Source organism: Myxocyprinus asiaticus, chromosome 9 (genome assembly GCF_019703515.2).
Source record: "Myxocyprinus asiaticus isolate MX2 ecotype Aquarium Trade chromosome 9, UBuf_Myxa_2, whole genome shotgun sequence".
NCBI lineage: Eukaryota > Metazoa > Chordata > Actinopteri > Cypriniformes > Catostomidae > Myxocyprinus > Myxocyprinus asiaticus.
This window is the reverse complement of record NC_059352.1, coordinates 26,952,998-26,980,233: the sequence shown is the minus strand read 5'-3', so window position 1 is coordinate 26,980,233 and position 27,236 is coordinate 26,952,998. Positions and strand designations below refer to the sequence as shown.

Genomic DNA, 27,236 nt, shown 5'->3' with positions numbered 1-27,236 from the left:
AAAAATTACAATTTGAAAAAAATGTTCAGAACTTCTTAAACTACTTCAAAGAGTTCTCAAAAAAAATCAATCAAAAATCCTCCACATGCAGCAATGACAACTTTGCAGATCCTTGGCATTCTAGCTGTCTGTTTGTCCAGATACTCAGGTGACATTTCACCCCACACTTCCTGTAGCACTTGCCATAGATGTGGCTGTCTTGTCAGGCACTTCTCATGCACCTTACAGTCTAGCTGATCCCACAAAAGCTCAATGGGGTTAAGATCCATAACACTCTTTTCCAATTATCTGTTGTCCAATGTCTGTTTCTTTGCCCACTCGAACCTTCTCTTTTTGTTTTTCTGTTTCAAAAGTGGCTTTTTCTTTGCAATTCTTCCCATAAGGCCTGCACCCCTGAGTCTTCTCTTTACTGTTGAACATGAATCTGGTGTTGAGTGGGTAGAATTCAATGAAGCTGTCAGCTGAGGACATGTGAGGCGTCTATTTCTCAAACTAGAGACTCTGATGTACTTATCCTCTTGTTTAGTTGTACATCTGGCCTTCCACATCTCTTTCTGTCCTTGTTAGAGCCAGTTGTCCTTTGTCCTTGAAGACTGTAGTGTACACCTTTGTATGGAATCTTCATTTGTTTGGCAATTTCAAGCATTGTATAGCCTTCATTCCTCAAAACAATGATTGACTGATGAGTTTCTAGAGAAAGCTGTTTCTTTTTTTTTTTTTTTTTGCCATTTTTGACCTAATATTGATCCTAAGACATGCAAGTATTGCATATTGTGGCAACTCAAACAGAAAGACAATGTTAAGCTTCATTTAACAAACCAAATAGCTTTAAACTGTTTAAACTGTGATTTTCTAGTATCAAATTAGCAATTTAGCATGATTACTCAAGGATAAGGTGTTGGAGTGATGGCTGCTGGAAATGGGGCCTGTCTAGATTTGATCAAAAATGACTTTTTCTGTTCTGACTATACTTTGTGATCAGTTGAATGCCACTTTGGTGAATTAAAGTACCAATTTCCTTCCGAAACAGCAAAATCTGTATATTATTCCAAATTTCTGGCCGCCAGTGTGTGTGTGTGTGTGTGTGTGTATATATATATATATATATATATATATATATATGAAATGATATATTCTTTTTTTAAATAAAGATAACTATGTATAATTATTTCATCATATATTGAATTATTATTTGAGGTGCTTTCTCAGCAAATATTTATATATGCAATTAATTGTGATCAATCGGGACACCATGTAATTTATTTGATTACAAATTTTTATCGATTGACAGCCCTAGTTAAAATACTCACTATTTTAAAAGTATAGCCACAAAACATAAACAATATGCGTGTTAACATTATTTCAGTTTGATAAAATCGCTTACTAACCTTTTCTTTGTGAAGTTAGTCAATTTTACAATTTCGTTGCCAAGACGATGTAATGTCAACAAACCCTAAAACGACTGTGTATGTGATTTAATCAAATGTACAGCTTAAATAATATATGAATTTTAAAAGAATTAATGTAAGGGCTTTTATAAAATTTTAAGCTTCATATTTCTGCCTCTAAACCCTCCAAAAATTGGCCCCATTCACTTCCATTGTAAGCAACTTACTGTAATTTTGATTTTTGAACATTAATTTTTTTTGATAATAGAAATTATGCCACAAATGCTGTCGATTGAGCCTTAACTTGTATTGAACGCGGAATATTCCTTTAAGGGCTGTTCACACCAAAGCATTTTTGCGTCGGTTCACACTGTATTTCAACTATTTTCTGTAAACATGCACTAGATTTGAGTATTTTTTTCAGCATCTCACACCGGAGCACCACTTATTTTAGATGCCATGTGAAGTAAAGGACTTCAGATGTTAAAAACGCGTCTCTCAGTGGTAAAATACGCTGGCTACCACCCCTGGAGTTCGCTAGTTCGAATCCCAGGGCGTGCTGAGTGACTCCAGCCAGGTCTCCTAAGCAACCAAATTGGCCCGGTTGCTAGGGAGGGTAGAGTCACATGGGGTAACCTCCTCGTGGTCGCTATAATGTGGTTTGTTCTCGGTGGGGCGCATGGTGAATTGAGCGTGGTTGCCGCGGTGGATGGCGTGAAGACTCCACACGCGCTATGTCTCCGTTGCAAGGCGCTCAACAAGCCACGTGATAAGATGCGCGGGTTGACTGTCTCAGACACGGAGGCAACTGGGATTCGTCCTCCGCCACCCGGACTGAGGCGAATCACTACGCCACCACGAGGACTTAGAGCGCATTGGGAATTGGGAGAAAAAAAAAAAAAAAACACGTCTCAACACACCTGGGTTCGAGGTGCAGCGCTTAGCTCTTTTTAGCGCCAACACGTTCCATGTGAACGGCCCCTTAGAAATTACAACTGCCATAATTGCAATTAAAATTAATTGAATATTTAGTCACTCTTCAACATCTCCATCAAAATGCCATAGTTACTTAAGTGTTACTATAGTAAAAACCATGGCACATTTTTATAAGGGTAGCTCACACAAATCATCAATGCTTTACTGACTTGCACAACCACAATGGTTTTACATACAGTTTACATAAAGTAATTTCACACTTTAAGACAGATAAAATGAAAAACAGACCAAAATAATATAGCACATGGTGCATCCCTGCTGACAGGGAGTTTTCTTTTTATTTGGTTGTCATTTCTGCTGCTATAGTACTCACTTGGGACTTAAGAGGTACCACACTAGACTACAGAAAAATAGCCTATAACTCCGTTGTTAAGCCTGTAGGAGCCTATATTTCAGCTTTGCAAAGGGGAAAAAAGAAAATCACACTCAGCCTTTATGCACAGAAAACTTAAACTGGTTACAAAAAGCCAAATGTTTACATTGGATTTTAACTGTTTGTTGTATGATAGATTGTGACTATTACAATGCAAATTATTCCTGTTTATGAACACATGTACACACAAGTTTACCATAATGCAAGTCAAGCACTTTCATGCATTCACATCATGTGCAGATGCACATGCGCACACACACACACACACACACACTCTCTTACACTCAAGCTGAGGAGGGTGATGCCAACAAACTCAAGAGTCCTTTGAGTGAAATTTAAATGACATTTTACAACAAAGATAAATGAGCACTTTTATACATTTCATAGTGTGCACATGACACAACAAAAAAAGAATAAGCCTGCCCTTATTTCCAGTCATATTATTTTTACTGCCAGGTCAGCATCAATTGGGCATGATGCAGTCACCATCAGAGGCTAAAAAGCCAATCCACAAAACCTCCATCCACCCACATCTGTGCACTGATGTTTCACTCCACCTCTGCCACATGGGCCACCTCCACTTCCATGGTCTGGATGATCTCTGGTCCATCATCCACCTTGACTACAGCCTGCTGTGCCAAGACGTAATTCACCACCTGCATAATACTCTGATCTGACAATGTGGTCACATTGGCATCGCTCACAGCCTGCACGGCCTCCACGGTTTCTTCAGTGATGAGCACGGTCTCTATTTCCTCTGTGTGGGGAGGCTGTGGAGGTTGGAGCTCAGGTGGCAGTTCTGGATTGAGGATGCTGACGGCATGCTCCACCTGCGTTCCTTGATTATGGAACTGCAGTGTGTCTTTCTCTAGCATGATCTTGCCAGGCAACTGGTCACCATGGAACTTGGTGATGTGCTTCCGCAGTGTTCGGGCATCTATGTGGGCCTCCTGGCACAATGGGCAGACGTAAGGGCGCTCGCCTGTGTGAGTGCGAACATGGCGCTTCAGTGAACGGGCATCAGCCCATGCCACTCCACAGGTCAGACACTCAAAGGGCTTCACTCCTAACGAGATAACAGAGCAGTATGTCATAAGCAAAACAGGTCAAGCTTTAAAGACTTTTAATGGTTGAGATTTGTTTGATGTTAAATCAAGCTTTATTATATGGCTCAGGAAAACTTGATTCTGACTGATCAATCACAGCATAACAGCAAAACCGATTAATTATTTCTTTAAGGGCTTTAACGATTAATTGTCATATAAATTGTCATATTTCTAAAGGTGCATGTGTGCTTCATACACCAATTTTTACATATTTAACTTCAAATATATAAATCAAAAAATAAAATATTGATATATGATTTACTTTTAAGGCTTTAAAAACATTATCATACATCAAATATCAAAATATTTCTAAATACTTAAATTTCTCTTTTTGATCAACTTTTGGTCAATTTTACATTTATACTTGTTTTTGGAACACTTTTTTTTATTAAAAAAAATTAATATTTTTTATATATTTTTATTATATATAAAAGTGATGAGGTGGTCAGACTACCACGCATAAATGAGCGTTGCCACGCGCTGAATTCAGCGGACAACATGTTGAAAGTATTCTCAAAATGTGGCCCCCTCAGACCATTTGATACACAATGTTTTCTGTCTGGATATTTAAGGAGGGTTGGCAAGGCTGTAGTCAGATCTCCCGCACAATTGCTGTGTCACTTTCTATTGCCAGGTATGTTACTTTGACTTGTCTTTTATTTTTAGCAATGTTTGTTTATTCTGATCATGTGTGAAATTGGCTTTGATTGATTTTGTAACTTCTGTTTTAAATCCTACCTGGCAAATAAATTGCTACTTTATTTATTCTGTATTCCTCCGAAATCATTTATCACCAGTAGATTAGAGGGATGCCTTTTGTTACCGCAAACTTATGTCCAGGATAATGATCATTACTGGAGCTTATGAATAGGAGAAACCACGTAAGACTACCAGTCACTGCTTATCACCGTCTTAGCAAGTTGTATGAAACGTGACTAAATAAAACTATCGTCTGGTTATGAGCAAGCAGTAAGCGGCCGAACCAGATGATTTTAGTAAACCCTGCAACCGCTGACTATGAATGGGACTGGCTATTTTGTGTTTGTGAGATCTATGCAATTAATCTGCCGGCATATGACTCTGAGCGACAATCGGGACCCGAATGAAAGGATAATGAAAGTTAGGACGATTCAGAGGAATCAATAACTTAAAAAGATTACACTAAAAGAATGATCAGAAATCAATTAGAACTTAAATCTAAATTAGAGGTTCAACTTAAATTGGAGTCATATTAATATAAAATTGGAGTCAGATAAAATTAATAACGGAGTCAACTGATAAAGTACAAATTAATAAGTGTTTTTGTTTCAGCGCTCAGAAAAGACAGAACAACACAGAACCATCAGCCATTTTATTGGAATCTGACACCGGACCAATAGTTTTGGCAATACCACTTTTTACATCTATCTTCTACAAAACATGCGTTTATGTATGACTTTCCACTCACCCTGGTGATTGTTAATGTGCCGGCGGTACTCTCTGAGCTGTGTGAACTTCCTCCCACAGTGTTCACACTCCCTCTCCAAGTTCTGCTTTATTCTGCCCTTCTTTCCATGAGTGGCTTTCTTGACATGCCGTCTGAACAGGGCCTTTTCAAAGAACTCCTTCCCACACACATTACACCTGCAAAACAATAAAACACATAACATGTTTGCGGTCTACTTTTACAACAAGTGCTAGATTCACTCTCGAGTTAAGATACTAGAGAAGATAATTAAAGGGACAGATCCCCAAAATAAAAATTATGTCATCATTTACTCACCCTCATGTTGTTGCAAACCCATATTTATTTTTCTTCCATGGAACACAAAAGGAGATTAAGCAGAATGTTAGCCCTTTCACTGCATCTTTTTCCATACAAAAAAAGGGACCGAGGCTAACATTCTGCCGAACATCTCCTTTTGTGTTCCACAGTGTAAACAAATTTGTATGGGTTTGGAACAACATGAGGGTGAGTAAATGAAGACAGAATTTTCATTTTTGGGTGAACTATCCCTTTAAGGTCACTTGAACAGCGTTTTTGTTTCTCACCTGAAGGGCTCTGCAACAGTGTGCGATTTGACGTGGGAGTACCAGTCTTTCTTCCAGCTGTAGCATTTCCCACAGACCTGGCACTGGAAAGGCTTCAGTCCTAAATGCTTATTCATGTGCTGCTGCAGGTCTTTCGCTTCAAAGAAACTCTTATCACAGCTATAACAAAGAAACAAAAGGTGTCAAATATGTACAGGGGATGAAATGTGAATAAAACTTTCTCAGTGGGTGCACAAGTAATCGATGCACATCCCTTACAGGTTATGAAGACGACTTGTCACTTGTTCTTCTGAATTAGAACACGTGAAAGTATAAAAATGTGATAACAATTTACATAGACAGTTTATATATGTCCATTATCCTAACTGTGGCAGTCTAGTTTTTAAGGTGGTTTCTACAGTGCTGTGAAAACGTATTTGTCCCCATCCTGATTTCCTGTTTTTGTGAATATCTCATACTAAATTGTTTCAAAAATGCAAACAAAATCTAAAATAAAACAAAGGCAATCCGAGTAAACACAAAATACAGTTTTTAAATGATAATGTTATTTATTGAAGCAAGAAAGTTATCCACTATCAACTGGGCCTGTGTGAAAAAGTATTTGCTCCTTTAGTTCCTAAATCCCCAAATCTATGAAACTGCATTCATAATGGGGTTCAGCTGGACTAGACACACCCAGGCCTGATTTCTGCCAGACCTGTTCAATCAAATCAACACCTAAATAGAACATTTTCAGCAGCATGAAGTTGGCTAAAAGGTCTCACCCAGTAGCACACTATGCCAAGGTCAAAAGAAATTCCAGAAATTATGAGGAAAAAGGTGATTGAAATACATCAGTCTGGGAAGGGTTACAAAGCTATTTCAAAGCCTCTGGGACTCCAAACAACCACAGTAAGAGCCATTATTCCCAAATGGAGAAAACTTAGTAGTGAACCTTCCCAGAAGAGGCCGGCCTTCCAAAATCCCTCTAAGAGCACTCATCCAGGAAGTCACAAAAAAGCCAAGGACAACATCCAAGGAACTGCAGGCCTCTCTTGCATCAATAAAGGTCACTATTCATGACTCCACTATCAGAAAGACACTGGCCAAAAATGGCATCCATGGAAGAGTGGCAAAGCGAAAACCACTGCTAACCCAGAAGAACATTAAGGCTCGTCTGAATTTTGATCCAAAGCATAGGAGTAAGTCCACCTCTGAATAACTCAAAAGAAGCTAAATTATAGTTTTGTTGTGGACTACTCAAAGTCCTGACTTGAACCCGATTGAGATGCTGTGGCAGGACCTTAAACGGGCAGTTCAAGCTCGAAAACCCTCCAATGTGGCTGAACTAAAGCAATTCTGCAAAGAAAAGTGGGCCAAAGTTCCACCACAGTGTTGTGAAAGACTGATCTCCAGTTATCGGAAGTGTTTGCTTGCAGTTGTTGCTGCTAAAGGTGGCACAACCAGCCAAGTTTAAGGGGGCAGTTCGTTTTTCATATGGGTGATATATACGTGTTGGATAACTTTTTTTGCTTCAATAAAAAATACATTTATAATTGAAAATGTCTCGGTTACATACGTAACCTCGGTTCCCTGACACTCAGGGAACGAGACATTGCGTAGTTATACATATGGGGAGTGCCTTCATACACTACCTATTTGAAACCTCTCTACAATAACGCCAATATTCTAATATTGTCTATGGTGTTTGAGCCCCGCCTGTTTTGGCGCGAAACTGACCGCTATAAAAACAGGTGCAGACACCATTTCCTCAGAATTTCTGACTGAGAACAAGGAGCGCATCGCTCATGCCTCTAGAACTGTGAGTCTTGTAGTGCGGCTAGCATTCGCAATGTTTCGTTCCCTTCGTCTCAGGGAACCAAGGTTACGTAAACCAAGTAACCAAGACATTCCCTTACGACTCCGTACACTTGACATTGCGTAGTTACGCATATGGGGAACAGAATCCCATCACGCCGCACTACACGACATAACTTCTCAGAGAGGAAACATAGCGGTGCAGTCTTATGGGACGGCGACTGACATGAGCATGCCGCAGTGAGTGATCCTTGTGATGGCCTGGAGGAGAGAACTCATAAAGAATATATGAACTATAGTTATATAGTATGAATTAACTCCTTATGAACCCAGTCGGGAAGGGAGTATATTTATAATGAAGTGCTTGTGACTTTATGGTAATTATAACGGCCTGAATGCAGATGGTTGTGTAAATGATGGGGAGCCCGTACTTAAAGGGAAGGGCATAAGTATATACATATATGGCCAATGAATAGCAAGTGCTCTAAACAGAGAGGACTTGTGAAAAAAGAGACGTTACATCTAGGTTGTAAAACCTTGCGAATGTGTTTTGAGAGGATCATCCTGCTGCAAAACATATGTCCTGCAAGGACACACCATTCGTCCATGCCCATGAGGAGGCCATGCCTCTAGTTGAGTGTGCTTTAACACCAATTGGGCAAATCTGACCCTGCGACTCGTAAGCCAGGGTAATTGCATCGACAATCCAGTGAGAAAGTCTTTGCTTGGAGACGGACATTCCTTTTGTGCATCCTCCGTAGCATATAAAGAGCTGATCAGACAGTCTGAACTGGCGGGTGCGCTCAAAGTATGCTTGTAGCGCCCGCACAGGGCATAACAAATGCAATGATTGTTCCTCATCCGAATTAAATGGAGGAGGGAAGAAGGCCTGAAGGTGAACCACCTGCGCATTAAAGGGTGTGGTCAGGACCATGGGTAGATAGCCTTTCCTGGGTTTGACAGTGGCTCTTGAAAGTCCGGGGCCAAACTCCAGACATGAATTGTCGACTGATAGTTCATGCAGGTCACCTACCCATTTTACTGAGGCCAGAGCCAGCAGTAGTGTGGTCTTAATGGAGAGCATGTGCAAATCAACAGTCCAAAGGCTCGAAGGGGGGGTCCTGCGAGAGCTTTTAGGACTAAAGTTGAGTCCCAAGTCGGGACTGTAGCCGGCCGAGGTGGGTTTAATCGTCTTGCTCCTTTAAGAAACTTTATGTTTAAATCATGCTTGCCTATAGAGGCTCCGGTTTCATGTCCGTGATACGCAGATATAGTTGCCACATACACTTTGAGCATTGACGGGGTGAGTCCTGCGTCTAATCGCTCTTGAAGAAATATTCGAATTTCATGTATGGGGCAGTTTACTGGGTCCTTGCTATGTGAGAGACACCAGTCAGTGAACACCTTCCATTTTAGTGCGTAGAGGCGTCTTGTGGACGGTGCTCTGGCCTGTAAAATTGTGTTCAAGACTGAACGCGTCAGTTCTGGCACGTGTAGTGCGCCCCGTTCAGGGGCCACACATGCAGGTTCCACAGCAGGGGCTGGGGATGCCAGATTGTGTCTTGTGCCTGAAAGAGGAGATCCCTTCTCAGTTGTATTTCCCATGGTGAGCTGTACAGCATCTCCATCATTTCCAGAAACCATGGCTGGTTGGGCCATTTCGGTGCAACTAATTGAACCGTTTCCTTGTCCTCTTGGACTTTGCATATGACAGAGTGGATTAGGCATACTGGAGGAAACGCATATTTGCATTTCGCCGGCCATTTGTGTGCCATTGCGTCCGTTCCCAGCGGGGCTTGGGACTTTGAATACCAGAGGGGACAGGGGGTATTCTCCACTGAGGCAAATAGATTGATTTCTGCTTTGCCGAATATTTCCCAAATCCTCAACACAGTTTGAGGATGAAGTCTCCATTCGCCCGGTATCACCCCTTGGCGTGACAGTAGGTCCGTGCCATAATTCAGGTGGCCTGGGACATATGTCGCTCTCAGGGAGAGGAGATGACGCTCACTCCATAGGAGGAGGTGACGCGTCAGTCTCAACAGTGGCGGTGAATGAATTCCACCTTGGCTGTTTATATATACTACAACTGTCATGTTGTCTGAGTGAACCAGGACATGACAGTTTGCTATTTCCAACTGAAAAGCCTTTAAGGCTAGAATTACAGCCGATAGCTCTAGGCGGTTGATATGCCACGCCCTCTTCGCACCTGTCCAGGTGCCAAAAGTCCGGCATCCATCGCACACCGCCCCCCAACCTGTGATGGAAGCATCTGTAGTCACCACTTTCCATCTGACAACTTGCCCCAGTGCGACACCTCGCTGGTAAAACGCAGGAGCTGTCCATGGTACTAAAGCAGCTATACAGCGGCGGGATACTGTGATGCGCATGCGCCCTTGGAGCCAAGCATGTTGTGGCACACGGCGCTTCAGCCAGCACTGAAGAGGTCTCATGTGTAAGAGACCTAATGAGATGACGGCTGATGCTGCCGCCATAAATCCCAATGCTTTCTGAAACAGCATCAGAGGAAGTGTTCTCTCCAGTTTGAACTGAGACAGACACTGTATAATGGCCTGAATGCGCATGCTCGTGGAGTCAAAGCGGACTCCCAAAAAGGAGATTTTTTGGCTGGGGGAGAGCGTGCTCTTCGCCCAGTTTACATTGAGGCGCAAGCTGTTGAGATGCTGAAGCAGTAAGTCTCTGTGTTGGCATAACAGAGCCTCTGATTGCGGCAGTAATAGCCAGTCATCGAGATCCTGTGATGTTGTACAATTTGGATATGAAAGTACGCATCCTTCAGATCTATCGACGCAAACCAATCGTGTGGGCGTACATGCGATAAGATCAGTTTCTGAGTAATCATTTTGAATGGATGCTTTATAAGTACGCGATTTAAATGTATCAGATCCAGGATTGGTCGAAGTCCGCCGTCTTTCTTTGGGACAAGAAAATAACGGCTGTAAAACCCCTTTTGCGCTTGACAAATCGCGTTTTTCATGATAAGATTGTGTAACCGTCGTATAACCATGTTCGATCAGTTTTGGCACCCATTCTGAAATGCCCTTTAGGGCTCGCCACGTGTCCGCGTAATGGGACAGAGGACAATTTGGTTTGTTCACCGTATGATATGTGTCGCTCACCATAGGGAAGCGGTTACGCATAATGTGTGTGCTTTGAAGAGGAAAAGGGCTCTTTTTTGAGAATGTATGAGCATCTCGTGCATTTGCAACAGGTGCTGTATTCTTTATTGCATTTTGTATAGCATTTTTTACTGTATAGGACACAGAAACAATATTCTGCAAAACATTGTGAACAACAATATTCCTCTCCCGACGAACAACAGTGGGGAAGTGGGAACAGTGTTCTGTGTCTCTAATCAAGCCTTCTTTGGAGCACCGGAGGGAACCACGGGCTCTGTTTTCCACTTCAAACCGTTGCACCCGTCAGGAGCGTTTCCGCTGCGCCGGCATGAGGTGGGCGCTGGTACAGCTGCTTCTGTCTGGGCCACGGCTTGCGTGGCCTCACCGTTGGCTCGGGGGGGGGCAGGGGAAGGTGCTGGCGCCGAGTTAGTGGGCATGGGTCTTTTAGCCGGGTGCTGGCTTGAGACAAGAGTGGGGGCGAGCCGTCTGCACTATGCTCCGTTTGGGCATAAAATGTTTTATAGCTTGTGACTGCTGCTGAGTCACGATGTAACACTCAACAAACTTACTGTGCCGGCAAAGAGGCCAGCTGAAGACACTGGTGCATTCAACAGAGATGCTTTCTCTCTGTCACTCGTGTCCGTGATGGTCAGCCATATATGCCGCTTCAGAATGACCATGTTGCCCATGGACTTTCGTGGCACGCAGCACTAAGTCTATAGCGGTCCGTAGGTCTTTGAAACTCTCTGGATCAAAGCCTTGCTCGTCCATTTGTCTGAGGAGCTTAGCTTGGAATACCTGGAGCACTGCCATTGCATGGAGTGCTGATTCAGCTTGTCCTGCCACCGAGTAGGCTTTTCCCGCCAGTGTGTCCATCTACATGGCTTAGAAGGATGTATGGGGCGTGATTTCCATGCCCTGTTACTTGTAGGGCAGAGATGTGCCGCTACCGCCTCCTCCACTGGGGGTAGTTGGGCATAGCCGTACTTTTCCCCGTGGTCCACGTTCATGAGAATGCGCATGTGCGCTGATAAGGGTGCGTGCCAGGACTTAGATAGTTTACTATGCATTTCGGGGAAAAACGGGGCAGATCTGTGGGACGTGGCCGCTTGACGGCATCCGGACTGCAAGAACCACTCATCAAGGAGAGACTGCCCGGGTTCCTCTGGGAGAGACCACTCGAGGTTGAGTTCTTCGACCGACCTTGCAAGGACGCGAAGCATCTCCGTCAGTGGCGCGTACACGGTCCTCGCCTTCGCTGGGGGGAGGGGCGGTAGCATCATCCGCTGACCACTCGCCTGATGCAGCGAGAGACATGACATCGTCATCATCCCCAGCGTCAGATCCACCAAACGAGACGAGGCCACACGCTCCTTCAGAGGGCCGGAGCTCGTCTCGCACATAGCGTATTGGGAAACATGCGCTTCGTGGAGATTGAGGGGCTCGCGGGGCGTGTGCCGGCATGAAATCCACCTCAAATTCATCCTGCTCTACCTCGCGGCCCTGCCGTGCCTCCTCGTGTGAATCCTCGGGTATCACAGAAGAGGCGGGTGGCAGGGCGTGAGAAGCTGAATCATTCCTCAGAACGAGGGCGATTCGTGAGCAAAGCAACTTGAGACTCATGTCCTCACAGTGAGGACAGTCTGTCTCTATGAGACAGAAAACGCAGCTCTCATACTTGTCTGATGGCGGGATGTGTCTCTCGCACAATGAAAACTTACGGAACGACATCTTGAAAAAGACGCGAACACGTAAGTGGCTCTTTTAGATATATGTATATTTATATTTATATAATGTATATTTATATCTCACAAATTACAACTGTATTTTAAAAGGATACTCTACACCTGCCGACACGCTGCGGAGAATCAGGATGCTGAGGTCCGTTCACCAGCAAAGCATCAAGCGGCGAGGCGGAGAGATATTCGCCGGAGCACTGCAGGGGAGCGGAGAGTCTTCTCGCTGCTGTGAAGATTCCGTCCGCTGGCTAGTGTGTATCGACAGTGAAAGGTAGAGGGCTTCGAGACAAGAGATGATCGCTGTCTTGAAGGAAGAAATTCTGAGGAAATTGTGTCTGTGCACCTGTTTTTATAGCAGTCAGTTTCACACCAAAACAGGCGGGGCTCAAACACCATAGCCAATATTAGAATATTGCCGTTATTGTAGAGAAGTTTCAAACAGGTCGTGTATGAAGGCACTCCCCATATGCGTAACTACGCAATGTCAAGTGTACTGAGTCGTAAGGGAACTGTATTTTGTGTTTACTCAGGTTGCCTTTGTTTTATCTCATTTGAAGATCTAAAACAATTTAGTATGAAAAATACAAGAAATCAGGAAGGGGCAAATACTTTTTTCACAGAACTGTTCATAATCTCTGGTTTTTAAATCTTGATGTTTTTTGTAATGCGCATGGTTCATTTACTTTTTTCAAAAGAATAGCATAGGTTAAAGATAGCTTATTTAGAACCATTACTGGTGATGTAACATGACACACTTGTTATTTTTTACTTTTCTTAGGCTGAGTCAGCCTGTGTTTTTTAAATGTTAGAGTACTCTGTACAAAATTATTGAAATCCCCATTCCTTGTTTACAAAAAGCCCTGTGGTACGTGTATGTTTTATGTGTCAAGGGATAAGGCACTCACTGAGTACAGTGGAATGAGCGAACTTCAGGTTTGGGTAGATGTTTCTTGAGGTGTTTGCTCAGTCCAGATGCACGGTGAAAGGACGCTCCACAGGTTGTGCATAAGTACTTTGATTCACCTATTGTACAAATTGTTGTTACTAGGTGAATTCTGTTTGATTGAGTGTACTATAGAGATGTAACCACAGTGTGAAATGACAGATTGTTAAAGGGATAATTCACCCAAAATATGAAAATTCTGAAGTCTTTTTTTTTTTTTTTGGATTGCCCAATTCCCAATGTGCTCTAAGTCCTCCAGGTGGCGTAGTGACTCGCCTCAATCCGGGTGGCGGAGCTGCCTCCGCATCTGAGACTGTCAACCCACGCATCTTATCACGTGGCTTGTTGAGCACGTTACCGCGGAGATATAGCGTGTGTGGAGGCTTAACGCCATCCACGCACAACTTACCACGCGCCCCACCGAGAGCGAACCACATTATAGCAATCACGAGGAGGTTACCCCGTGTGACTCTACCCTCCCTAGCAACCGGGCCAATTTAGTTGCTTAGGAGACCTGGCTGGAGTCACTCAGCACGCCCTGGGATTCGAACTAGCGAACTTCAGGTGTGGTAGCCAGCGTCTTTACCACTGAGCTACCCAGGCCCAATTCTGAAGTCTTTTTAATCACCCTCATGTCGTTCCAAACCCTTATGACTTTCTTTCATCCATGGAACACAAAGGAGATATTACACAGAATGTTAGAGACTGACAGCCTCTGTCTCCATTCACTTTCATTGTATGGAAAAAAAGATGCAATGAAAGTGAATGGTGACCGAGGCTAACATTCTGCCAAACATCTCCTTTTGTTTTCCAGGGAAAAAAGAAAGCCATACAAGTTTGGAGTGGGTTATGGCTGAGTAAATGATAACAATTTTCATTTTTGGGTAAACTATCCCTTTAAAATTCTACAAGTGTAAATATTTAATTTCACAATAATTTTTTTCAAGTTGCAACTTTACTAAATGATGCAATGCATCACAAAATCTTAAATTTGGTCACAATTCTGTCTGATTCATTTAGTTTAGTTCCATTCAAAATTGTTTTAAAAAGTATGCTTAAGACACAAATGTAAATGGAGCATCAACTGTATGCATCAATGCTGAAAGTAGATTGGGGATCCGGAATTCGTGGATTTTTACAAATGAAAATAGGTCAAGAATTGTATTTTCAATGAGAAATTAGTGCATAATACAGTGCATTCAGAAAGTAGTCAGACCCCTTCATTTTTTTTTTTTCACGTTTTATGTTGCAGCCTTGTGATAAAATGCTTTAAATTATTTATTTTCACATCAATCTACACTCCATACCCCATAATGACAAAGCAAAAAACTGATTTTTGATAACTTTGCAAATTTATTAAAAAGAAAAAACTGAAATATCACACTGACATAATTATTCAGACCCTTAACTCAGTACTTGGTTGAAGCACCTTTGGCAGTGATTACAGCCTCAAGTCTTTTTGAGTATGATGCGCCAAGCTTTGCACACCTAGATTTTCTTCCATTCTTCTGTGCAGATCCTATGAAGCTCTGTCAGGTTGGATGGGGACTGTTGGTGGACAGCCATTTTCAGGTCTCTCCAGAGATGTTCGACTGGGTTCAAGTCCACACTCTGGCTGGGCCACATTCACAGAGTTGTCCCTAAAGGCGGGCGCACACTGTACGATTTTGGAAAGTCCTTTACGATTGTTGCTTGTCAAGACTGTACGATATGAACGCATTGATATCGCAATGGCACACTGTAGCCTAGTTTCCATCCACTTTTCGTGCCATTTTGTTGTCGACAAAGTGAAAATGCGTAAAAAAATTCACGAAATTTGCCGTCTTCTGCCTGTTTCCATTCAAATGGCCTTTTATAGATTAAAATGGTGCGTGATGACGTCATGCCTAAAAAAAACACTTTGTCGCATAAGTTTTGGTTTAGCGCAAAAGAAATCTGCCCTGAAGCCGTTTCCATTCAGAAATGTGTTTATCGCTAATTCACCTGCCAGATGTCCCTAATTTTTTTCCTTTTTCCTCCAAAGTTTTGGTAAAATGGGGAGAGTATTGAGACAATTCATTGAAATTAACCAGCTTACTGTCATATTAATTCACAAATAAATGCAATCAGAAGAGGAGCAGTTGCCCTTCTGATAGGACTGTAATATTGGTCCTAATGTTGCGCCTATTGCAAGTTGCCATCGGTTCCGACCCTGTCCAAGCTGGAAACCTGCACCAAGTAGTGGGGGAAACTTTCGGTCTTAGTATAAGGACCATCCATCCATGTGTATATGCTGTGTGTACAGCTATTATAGAAATACTGATGTGGTGTAATATCAGGGTTCATATGATACATTCCTGATATTCATTAGGCTATTTTGAACAATCATCTAATCTAAAGCATTGCCATCACAACTGCATTATGTCCCGCATATTTGTCCAGCAACTTTTAATGACCAACTAAACTTGATTGTCATCTAAAATTAATTTTAACTTCATAATGCAATTTACATTTTCTGAAGAAGCTCAGCAAATGCGATCCGAGGTAAAGAGGGTTAGATTTAAAATATTTAAACGTTTTAAAATGTTCAAAAGCTCGTTTACTGAAAATGAACTCATTGGACAAATAGTTCTGATAGTTTATAGTCTTGAAGTGTAGAAAATGTCATTCAGCCGACTTTATTCATCTACAGAACAGGGTAAGGCTAGTTTAAGTTTGTGTAAAGAAAAGGCATATATACATCTAAAAATATATATGATTTTTTGTTTGGTAATTTATTTTTTAATTTAATGCATTTTTCATTTGGTAATTTATTTAATTTAATAAGGAATTTTGCCAGCATTTTTATAGAATTGTGTTATATGTTCGTGTTCCAAAAAAAAAGCACACTGAAGCTTTTCTCCTAGTATTGTGCATTTATTTTTAATTTAAAACATCTCTGTGCACAGAAATTGTTTGTTTTTTTTGTTTTTGTTTTTTATTGTGGGCTAATTACATGACTGCTGTCTATTATTTTTATTGTTGTGAAAAAGCAACTTTAATAAATAAACGGATGGCTACCGCGATTACATTAATCACAAACAGTGGCCATTAATTTGTTCTCCATGCACTTGTCCATGTACATGATACGAGATATTTGTGTTGGTACTCCTGGAAGCGTAATGTTTGCAGTGATCGGATCTTTATGCCATTAAGATCAATCCATAATCACGTACAATAAATTGACTTTCAAGGATCCTATACCTTGTTTTCATGATTAACACAGGCTAAGGATTGGAGTAAATTCTGTCATGTGACACTACATTTTTGCGTTAATGGCAATTTTCTCGACAAAGTGTTTCCAAACCAGTTTTTCATGACATTTGATGTATTGACATAGAGTTTATGCACTAGAGTCAAACGGAAAAATATTATGTCGACACTTGTGAAATTTTAGCGATAATTTGCGTTTCCATCAGCTTAATTTTGATGCACTAAAACTTTTTAGCAAAAAATCCTTGGATGGAAAAGTAGTTTGTGCAACATTATGTCAGACTGCACGATATACATCGTAGCTGACTGTGGTCCCAATCGTCCCGATCAGTAAACGTGACTCACGTTACGGGAGAGTTGAGGATTAGATGCGAACCGGCGAAATTTGCCCACCACGGAGGAGCAATTTTTTTCTCTCTCTGAAAGTCAGGACATCAGCATTTCCGTTGCTCCAATACCACTCCATCATGAGCATTTTTACAAGAAAGATGGATTTTGTCAAATAGGCCTATTATAATAAGACAGCTTGATCACAAATATAAAAAATTACAGATGTTGAGAATGAACGCGAATGCGGAAGGTATAGCCTTCAGGCAAGGTTGGGAGGGTTACTTTTGAAATGTATTCCACTACAGATTACAGAATACATGCTGTAAAATTTCATTTGTAACATATTCCGTTAGATTACTCAAGGTCAGTAACGTATTCTAAATACTTTGGATTACTTCTTCAGCACTGGTAGATTTTGTCACTTGTTTTGATTATAAAAACTCTGCCAGTACAGTAAGACAAAATATACATGTTAAAAATACATTCTCTGAAAAACCTAAATATCTTATGCAGTGTTGTTTCTAAAACAAGGTAAATCAAATTGATCTTGTTTTAAGGATTTTTAGATATTTTTACAGGAAAACAATACAAAAATGATTATCAAGAATATGATTTTTGCCCTAATATCAAAGGTCTTACTAGAAAAAAAGAAAATGATCCAATGTGAATTTTCTTGATAAAAACTATGATCGTGCCTGGTCACGTGCATGTAAAATGGCTAGAAATAGCATTTTAGCTTAGCATAAAGCTGACAATTTACACAAGGTTTATTTCTATTTCTTCTGCTCCAAACTTATTTCAAACTTACTTCTCTGTCTGCTCGTATGAATGTAACACATCATAAGAAAGTGTTTCACCGCTGTTCAAATGCACTTTGGATCGCATCATTTATATGTATAAATGTTTTCCATCTGAAAGGACTAAATATTAAATGAAACAAATGACAATAAAATGCAAAGTAATCTCTTCAGTAATCAAAATACATTTTGAATGTAACTGTATTCTAATTACCAATGATTTAAATTGTAACTGTAGTGGAATACATTTACTTATATTTGTTATTTTAAATACGTAATCCCGTTACATGTATTCCGTTACTCCCCAACACTGCCTACAGGAATAATGAGCTAGCAAAAGCAAATATTCATTGTGGAAATAAAAAGACAATTACAAACAATTACAAGCTTCTCCGTTCACATTGGAGAAAACAAAAAGGTGGGTTATAGTACGTCTTTCTCCTCTTTAAGATTAGTAACCTATAGGCCATGCAAAATTTCGAAAATTCATATAGGCTGATAATATATCATGCTTGCAATTTCCCTATGGATGATGCACAAACATGACATAGATTTATATAATTTTATCCAACGGATAAAACGTCCCATAAATACTTACCAGTATAAATTGTTAAATCTTTCTATTTTATTTTATTCATTTTTTTTTTTTTTTTATAAATTTAGAGTGGTGTGAATCTTAACTAAAGATGTTTACAGACATTGAAAGTACATTTATTAAAAGTAAAATAGTAATTAAAATAATGTTGTAAAGAAAATGCATGATAAATGTAAAGAAAAAACAAGTTTAGAAAATACAAACATTTATATTAATTTTATAGCCTAAGCTCTGTATTTATTTAATTCAGAGTATAATGCTTTCATATTACTGATGTGTTAACCCTTTTCTCCAAGTATTTTCTGCTTATTTATTTATTAAAACTTTTTATATAAAATGTAAAGAAGAAAAAATATTGAAAGAGCTTGAGTAGAGTGTTAACTGGGCACAAATACTGCTATGGTGGTGCAAACGCGGAGCAGGTTTCTTGCGAGAGGAACGGAATATCTCATCTGGCCGTCGTAATCACAGTCACACTATATGGCCACGATGCTAAATTTCAGACACTGCCCAAACTTCATAGGAGGCTGAAGATCATCGCAAAGGCTATTAATCGGCCGGCTGTGAACGTCACACTGAACGTTGTAAGATTGATGATTTTGCCCTGCGACGAGAGAATCCTTTAGGATTCCCGAAATTTGTCTCAGATGGCAGAATCGTGGCCAAAATCATACAGTGTGCACCCGCCTTAATTTTTTTTTGTAGCCTTCCTCAGATTTGTGCCTCGGCACAATCCTGTCTCTGAGCTCTGCAGGCAGTTCCTTTGACCTCATGGCTTGGTTTTTGCTCTGATATGCAATTTCAGCTGTGAGACCTTATATAGTCAGGTGTGTGCCTTTCCAAATCATGTCCAATCAATTGAATCTGCCACAGGTGGACTCCAGTCAAAGTGTAGAAACATCTCAAAGATGATCCAGAGAAATGGGATGCACCGGTGCTAAATTTCAAGTGTCATAGCAAAGGGTACTTATGTCAGTGTGATATTTCAGTTTTTTCTTTTTAATAAATTTGCAAAGTTATCAAAAATCTGCTTTTTGCTTTGTCATCATGGGGTATGGAGTAGTGCTATTATCGGGTGATATTAGCCTTTCACCGATATATCGGTATTGGCGTATACTTTACCAATATGCGCCGGTATGAAAACTTTTTTCAGAACATATAATGCAGAAAACAATGCTTTAGAATTGGTGTCATTACGTAGTGTCCAGCAGAGAGCGCTTCGACTCCATTGTTTACAGAGCTGAACTGACAGTGGCTCTGCAGACAGGGCAGAGTTGAACTGTGTGTCGGTAAGTTGCTAACTAGTTTGTGAAATACATACTGGAAAGTTAATAAACAATGACCCCATAATTTTCCCTTTTCAATATTACTAATATAACATTAACCTTGTCCCTGACAACCATGTCTGTTTGCTGTTAGCCAGCTATGGTTTGTCAGTGCAGTCAGTAATGTAGCAGACTGAAAGGTGAACATCAGAGCATCTTTTTGCAGCTCAGCAGACAATGGTGCGGTGGTGGATTGTGACTGATGAGTGTTGATTTCATGCTATGTTGTTACCTAGTTGGTGAGAAAGTAAAATGCTGGAAAGTAAAATAAACAACGTCCGTCTTTTACTCTCCGTGACAACGAGCTTATAGCTAACTAGCTAATCACGTAGCTACTTTCATTGTTGTCAGCAGAGTGGAAGCTAATATGTAAACATGTATTCATCAAACTGTTTTGTTCAGGATTCACAGTTTGGTACCCCCTTCAACCGAACAATTCCAGTCGTTGAATTTACAAAATGTAATATTTAAAAGTCTGGTTTCCCACCGTTGAAAGTTTCCCCTGAACTTGTATAGCAGAATACGGTGTAACACCGCTGCCGCTGTTTTTCTCTTGACTCGGCAGTATTAATATAGTCAGCATTTGACTGATACTAAACAGTACTGATGTTTATTTAGCTATTTATTTTATTTTTATTTATTCTTTATTTTAATGGTCAGCAACTGACATACTAAACAGTACTGATGTTTATTTAGCTATTTATTTTATTTTTTATTTATTTTAATGGTCAGCATTTGACTGATACTAAACAGTACTGATGTTTATTTAGCTATTTATTTTATTTTTATTTCTTTATTTTAATGGTTAGCAATTGACTTATACTAAACATATAGTACTGATGTTTATTTAGCTATTTACTGTATTTTTATTTATTCTTTATTTTAATGGTCAGCCATTGACTGATACTAAACATACAGTACTGATGTTTATTAAGCTATATATTATATTTTTATTTATTCAGTGTTTATTTCTAGAATTTGTTGACAATGTATAATAATAATGTCAAATATACTTTGATAAAAATATTTGTTTAAGCAAAGCAGCCTTCTGAGTACCTTTGCATAGTCATATCGGTGCAAAATCGGTGAAAAGTCCATATAGAAAAAATCTGTTTTCATTCCAGCTCAAAAATTAACTATATTGGCCACCATATCGGTAATTGGTGAATTTTCCCTCTCTAAAATCGGTATCGGTCTCAAAAATCCCATATCGGTTGGGCTCTAGTATGGCGTGTAGACTGATGTGAAAAAATAAATAGTTTAAAGCATTTTAGCATAAGGCTGCAACATAACAAAATGTGAAAAAAAATTAAGGAGTCTGAATACTTTCTGAATGCACTGTACATGCATTTTTATGCCCCTAGTTGACACTTATTAGTTAATACCAGTGCTCAGTTAGATACTTGCACGCATATTTGTTTAACACAAGCAATAAGATGTGTACCTGTATGAATGCTTGTATGCTCCTCCAGGCTTCTCTTGGTGACAAAAGACTTTTCACAGACAGTGCACTGAAATCTCTTAAGGGTGTCGTGCAGCAGCCGGTGCATCTTCAGGTTGTGCTTGGTGGCAAAGCTCTTCCCACAAACCTTGCAGGAGTGCGGCCTTACGCCTGTGTGGCTCAGCATATGAATGCGAAGGGAGTACAGCTTGGGCAGTGTCTTGCCACAAATGTCGCACACAAACTCCCGCTTGGTGCGGTACTTTGCCTGATCTTCTGATCCCGGAGAATCTTCTGTGGCTCGTGTCATACTGGCTCTTTGTGTATTCTGATGCTTGTGCCGAGCCAAATGCGCACGGAGCGAGGCTGCATACTGGAACTCCTTATTGCAAATCTGAGAAGGCAAAGGGAAAGTCAGTGAAAAGTTGCTGATAACTTATAGCTGATGTGTGTAATTTGACGATGTTAAAATGCGCTCTCATATCCAAACCTAGAAGTAAGCCATTTGTAGGTTGATTTCACCCAAAATTGTAAGGGGCCGTCAAAACAAAACGCATTAATGCATCTGTCCATGCCATTTTTTAATTGTTTTACTATGTAAACATGTACTAGATGGACATCTTTGACCTTTGGTGTGAGACTATCTACCGGTAATTGTACAACCAATGAAGTATGAGGGCATTTTGAAGAATCTGATTGAAAACAGCAATTATTTTTGCAGTTCCAATTGGTGCTCAGAAATTACACACTTCTGCTTAAATACAGTTGTTTAAGGCAAGTATAAGGCAGGAATCATTCACTTTCAATCGGAAAAAGAATACATACACTGCACTTGAAGCTGCGAGCCTTCTCGTGTTTCAGAGCGTGCATAATGAGGGCATACCGTCTCTGGAACACCATGCCACACTCATTACACGTGTGCTCTTCCTCCACTGCTCCTCCTGCGTCTCCCTGCAGTGTCCCCTCCTTAATAGACTCTGGGTTGGTTGCACCAGACTCCGGCTCCTCTGCTCCAGTTGCTTCTCCATCAGGAGAAGAGTCCATGTTTGTCTCTGAAAACTCACCTGGAGTCTTCTTCACAGACAGAACCATTCGACCTCTCCTGGCAACCTTTTGAGGTATCTGGGGACACAGAGAGATTCTATTAAAACAATCCAGCTGAGTGGATTTGTGAATTTTTTTTGTATCCTAATAATCAATGGTTTATTGCCTTGCATCATTAAAGGAATAGTTCACCCAAAAATGAAAATTCTCTCATCATTTAAACACCCTTATGCCATCCAGGATGTGTATGACTTTCTTTCTTCAGCAGAACACTAATGAAGATTTTTAGAAGAATATTTCAGCTCTGTAGGTCCATACAATGTAAGTGAATGGGTGCCAAAATTTTGAAGCTCCAAAAATCACATAGGTCTGCATAAAAGTAATCCATAAGACTCCAGTGGTTAAACACAAATCTTCAGAAGTGTTTTGATATGTGTGGGTGAGAAACAGATCAATATTTAAGTTAATTTTTACAATAAATTCTCCTCCCTGCTCAGTCAATCTCCACTTTAACTTTCACATTCTTCATGTGTTTTTGGTGACTCACATTCTTCATGCATACGCCACTAACTGGGCAGAGGGAAAAACTTCTGGCAAAAATGGACTTAAATATTGATCTGTTTCTCACCCACACCCATCATATCATTTCTGAAGATATGGATTTAACCACTGGAGTCTTATGGATTATTTTTATGCTGCTTTTATGTGCTTTTTAGAGCATCATCATTTTGGCACCCATTCACTTGCATTGTGAGGACCCACAGAGCTGAGATATTCTTCTAAAAAAATCTTCATTTGTGTTCTGCAGAAGAAAGTCTGCGATGGTATTAGGGTGAGTAAATGATGAGAGAATTTTCATTTTTGGGTTAACTATTCCTTTAACTGGCCCAATCCCAAATTGTGCCCTCAGCCCTTGTGGTCCTCCCCTGAGTCCACACTTTAATGATGTAATCAGAATCAGAATTAGCTTTATTGCCAAGTATGCTTCCACATACAAGGAATTTGTCTTGGTGACAGGAGCTTCCAGTGCACAAACAATACAATACAGCAACAAGACAGAGACAATAATAAAAATAAATAAAATAAAAATAAAAAATAAAAATAAAAATTGAATAGAAAATAAGTATATATAGAATACACAATAGGACAATATATATACACAACATACAAATCGGTTATATACAGAAGCAAGGGTATGTAATGGCAGAAGTGGTATGGTATGCTGGATAAATATAAATAGACTAAGCTGTGTACTGTACATTAATTATTACTCAATGGGGCAATTTTAACTGTTCATGAGATGGATAGCCTGAGCGAAAAAACTGTTCCTGTACTGCTGCACAGACTGTTGGGTAGTGCGCTGGCGTGGACTTCACAGCAGTGCAGGCTCTGCAAAAGGGTGCATCACTGCCACATGAGCACTCTTGAGCACCCTTTTGAACAATAAAAATGGTTTTGTGGATTTCATAGACATGTCACATCTAGAAGGGCACCATTTGGAACAGGGTAACAAACATTTTTAAATGAATGGTTTAAAAAAAGAACATTCTGTCATCATTTACTCATGTCATTCCAGACCATGACTTACTTTCTTCTGCTGAACACAAAACAAAATGATTTAATAAATGTCCCATGGGTCGAATTCAATATAATGGCACTACATCACAACTTTAACTTTATAAGTGTCATAAAAGTAGTCCATACGACTTGTGCGTCTGTAAGCATACAATATTTTGCAAGCATATGATCACTTTGTGTGCTGAACAGACCGTAACTTTGGGCTGAAACGATTAGTCGCCATTATCGACAACGTCAACAATAAAAAAAATAAATTGTCAACAAATTTTTAGTTGTCAAATACTTGTTTGATCTCATTGGACATAACAGGAGATCATATGAAACTGATCCTATACTGCAGAACATTTTCACATTTATTTTCAGAGAATGTTGAATATAATCTTGAATATAAGTGCATTATGTCTTGCTGGAGTGGCAGAAGTACAGACAAGTGAAAAACAAGTTAAAAATACAGGATACTCACTGAGCACTTTATTAGGAACACTATGTCCTAATTAAGTGCCCTACCTTCTGCTATTGTAGCCCATCCGCTGCAAGGTTCAACGTGTTATGCATTCCGAGATGCTATTCTACTTACTACAATCGTACAGAGTGGTTATCTCAGTTACTGTAGCCTTTTTGTCAGCTCGAACCAGTCTGGCCATTCTTTGTTGACCTCTCTCAACAACAAGCCATTTCTGTCCGAAGTTGAAATACTCAAACCAGCCTGTCTGGCACCAACAATCATGCCATGTTTGAAATCACTGGTATCACATTTTCCCCTATTCTGATGGTTAATGTGAACATTAACTGAAGCTCCTGACCCATATATGCATGATTTTAGACACTGCACTGCTGCCACAAGATTGGCTGATTAGATAATTGCATGAATATGTAGGTGTACAGGTCCCCCCCATCCACTATATAGTGCACTATTTCGAGTGTCAGACATTTTGTAGTAGTGTACAAATTTACATTTACATTTAATCATTTAGCAGACGCTTTTATCCAAAGCGACTTACAAAATGAGGAAGGATACAACATAAGGAATTAATCTTAAGGAGACAGTAACACAAAAGTGCTGCATCTCAAAGTTTCAATTGCATCAGAAAAGTACAAGCCAAGACAGGGATTAGAGTGCAACAAGATTTTTTTTTTTAATTATTATTCATTTGAGTGTATGGTCAAGTGCTCACGCAAAAGTTATGTCTTTAGCCTTTTTTTGAAGACAGAGAGGACGTCTGCTTCACAGATGGAGTTGGGACAGTTGTTCCACCATTAAAGTACAGTGAAGCCGAAAATCCAGGAAAGTAATTTGGTGCCTCTTTGTATTGGTACCACAAGGTGCCGTTCATTTGCAGACTGCAGCCTTCTGTTGGGAACGTAGCTCTGCAGGAATGATTTTAGGTAAGCTGGAGCAGACCCAGTGACTGTTCTGTATGTTAGCATCAGAGCCTTGGGGTGCAGCAACTGTCAACCAGCGTAGAGAGACAAGGAGCGGTGAAACATGGGCTCTCTTGGATTCGTTGAAGACCAGCCGTGCTGCTGCATTCTGGACCATTTGCAGAGGCCTAACTGCAGATGCAGGAAGCCTGCTTAAAGAGCATTAAAGTAATCAGTCAAGATATTACAAGAGACTGTACAAGGATTTGTGTAGCATGATCAGAGAGGAAGGGTCTTATCTTCCTGATGTTGTAGAGTGCAAAGCTACATGATCGGGCTGTTTTTGAGATGTGGTCAATTAAACTGAGTTTGTTGTCAAAGGTTAAGCCTAGATTTCTGACCGTTTTGGATGGTGTTATTGTAGATGAACCCAGCTGAACGGTTATGTTGTGCTCAATATCAGGGTTGGCTGGAAAGATGAGGAGCTCGGTCTTTGCTAGGCTGAGTTGAAGGTGCTGTTCCTTCATTCAGACCGAGATGTCTGCCGATCAGGCCAAGATCTGGAAAGACAAGTAGAGCTGCATGCCATCTGCATAGCAGCGTTAAGAAAACCTGTGTGCTTGAATGATGGGTCCCAGTGATGCTGTATATATGGCTAAGAGAAGTGGGCCGAGCACTGAGCCCTGAGGTACCACAGTAAGTAGCTGATGTGACTTGGACACTCCAACTCTCAAGGCTACATTGAAAGACCTACCTGATAGGTAGGACTTGAACTTCACACCATCTAAATATAGTTCCTGTGATGCCCAGTGTAGAGAGGGTGGACAGGAGGATCTGATGTTTGACTGTGTCAAAGGTTGCAGACAGGTCCAGCAGACGGTTGATCTGGAGCCAGCTCTCGCCTGTCTCAGCGATTCGGTGACAAACAGCAGGGCACTGTCAGTCGAATGTCTGCTTTTGAAGCCTGATGTAGAATTCTGAGTGAACAACTCGTTAACTACATTTATTTACTCAGTCTTGCCCACAATGTACTCTGATTTTGAGTGTACCACTCAGTGTACACTTCATTGCCCACCACAGGGAGAACTGCCAATCTGGGAGAGGCAGCGCGTGCGGGAGAGAGAGAGAACGAGCGAGCAACACCAGTTTACAGCTTCCTTCATTCCTGGATTTTTTTATTTCATGCTGACTGTATTGTTTTACTTTTTTGACAAATCCTTACTTGATTAAAATAACATAAAATATAGTGAGCCAAAATCACACAAATACATTTTTAAATGTATGATTTATACAGATGAAATTATATAGATAAGGTTATTAGAGTTTTATTTTTATTTTAAGAATTCTTTCTTCACTAATTCATTAATTGAGGTGATATTATTGTAACTCAGGAGATTGCACACAGTGGAAATTATAATTTTGTGGATCATTCAAATATTCGGTTAGCACGTAGCACATTTTGTAGGAATTTTAATCCTGTTTTATGGTTGGACAAGGGCGCTACGAAATGCTGCCTAGCTTGGATTGGATTTTAAAGAAACTAAAACTAAAAACTAATTTAAAAATAAAAAAATACAATATTTATGCTTGTTAAATGTGTTAAATATTGTTAGCAGTTTTTATTAAATCATTATAAAAATACTGTATATATATATATATTTTTTTTCACATTTTAGAATAATAGTACAGTCATCACAACTATGGAATAATAGAAATGGAAATATGGGAATTATATTGTGACTACAAAAATCCAAAAGAAATCAAAACTATGTTATATTTTAGCATCTTCAAAGTTGGCATTTTCTCAACCAACTTCTTGAGGTTATCACCCTGGGATGCTTTTTAAACAGTATTGAAGGAGTTCCCACTTAGTGGCTGCTTTTCTTAATTATTCGGTCCAAGTCAACCATTTCAAAAACTTTTTTTTTATTTATTTATTTTTTTATAAAATTTTAGTTTTGTAATTAAATATATTAATATGTTGGCACAATTATATTTTTGTCTACAAAACTAATTTCAA

General features: G+C 40.1%; 1 protein-coding gene across 1 annotated transcript in view; it reads right to left on the bottom strand.

Moving 5' to 3' along the window:
• Positions 1-2,622: 2,622 nt before the first annotated feature.
• LOC127446351 (zinc finger and BTB domain-containing protein 11-like) overlaps positions 2,623-27,236 on the bottom strand; it is a 42,080-nt gene continuing 17,466 nt past the window's right edge. Inside the window, exons 5-10 of the mRNA XM_051707222.1 lie at positions 22,058-22,354; positions 21,236-21,626; positions 13,476-13,593; positions 5,895-6,053; positions 5,311-5,486; positions 2,623-3,823 (exon numbers count right to left, since the gene is read on the bottom strand). Of these exons, the coding sequence (XP_051563182.1) occupies positions 3,306-3,823; positions 5,311-5,486; positions 5,895-6,053; positions 13,476-13,593; positions 21,236-21,626; positions 22,058-22,354 (1,659 nt within the window). The 3' untranslated portion in view covers positions 2,623-3,305. The remainder of the gene's footprint in view (positions 3,824-5,310; positions 5,487-5,894; positions 6,054-13,475; positions 13,594-21,235; positions 21,627-22,057; positions 22,355-27,236) is intronic.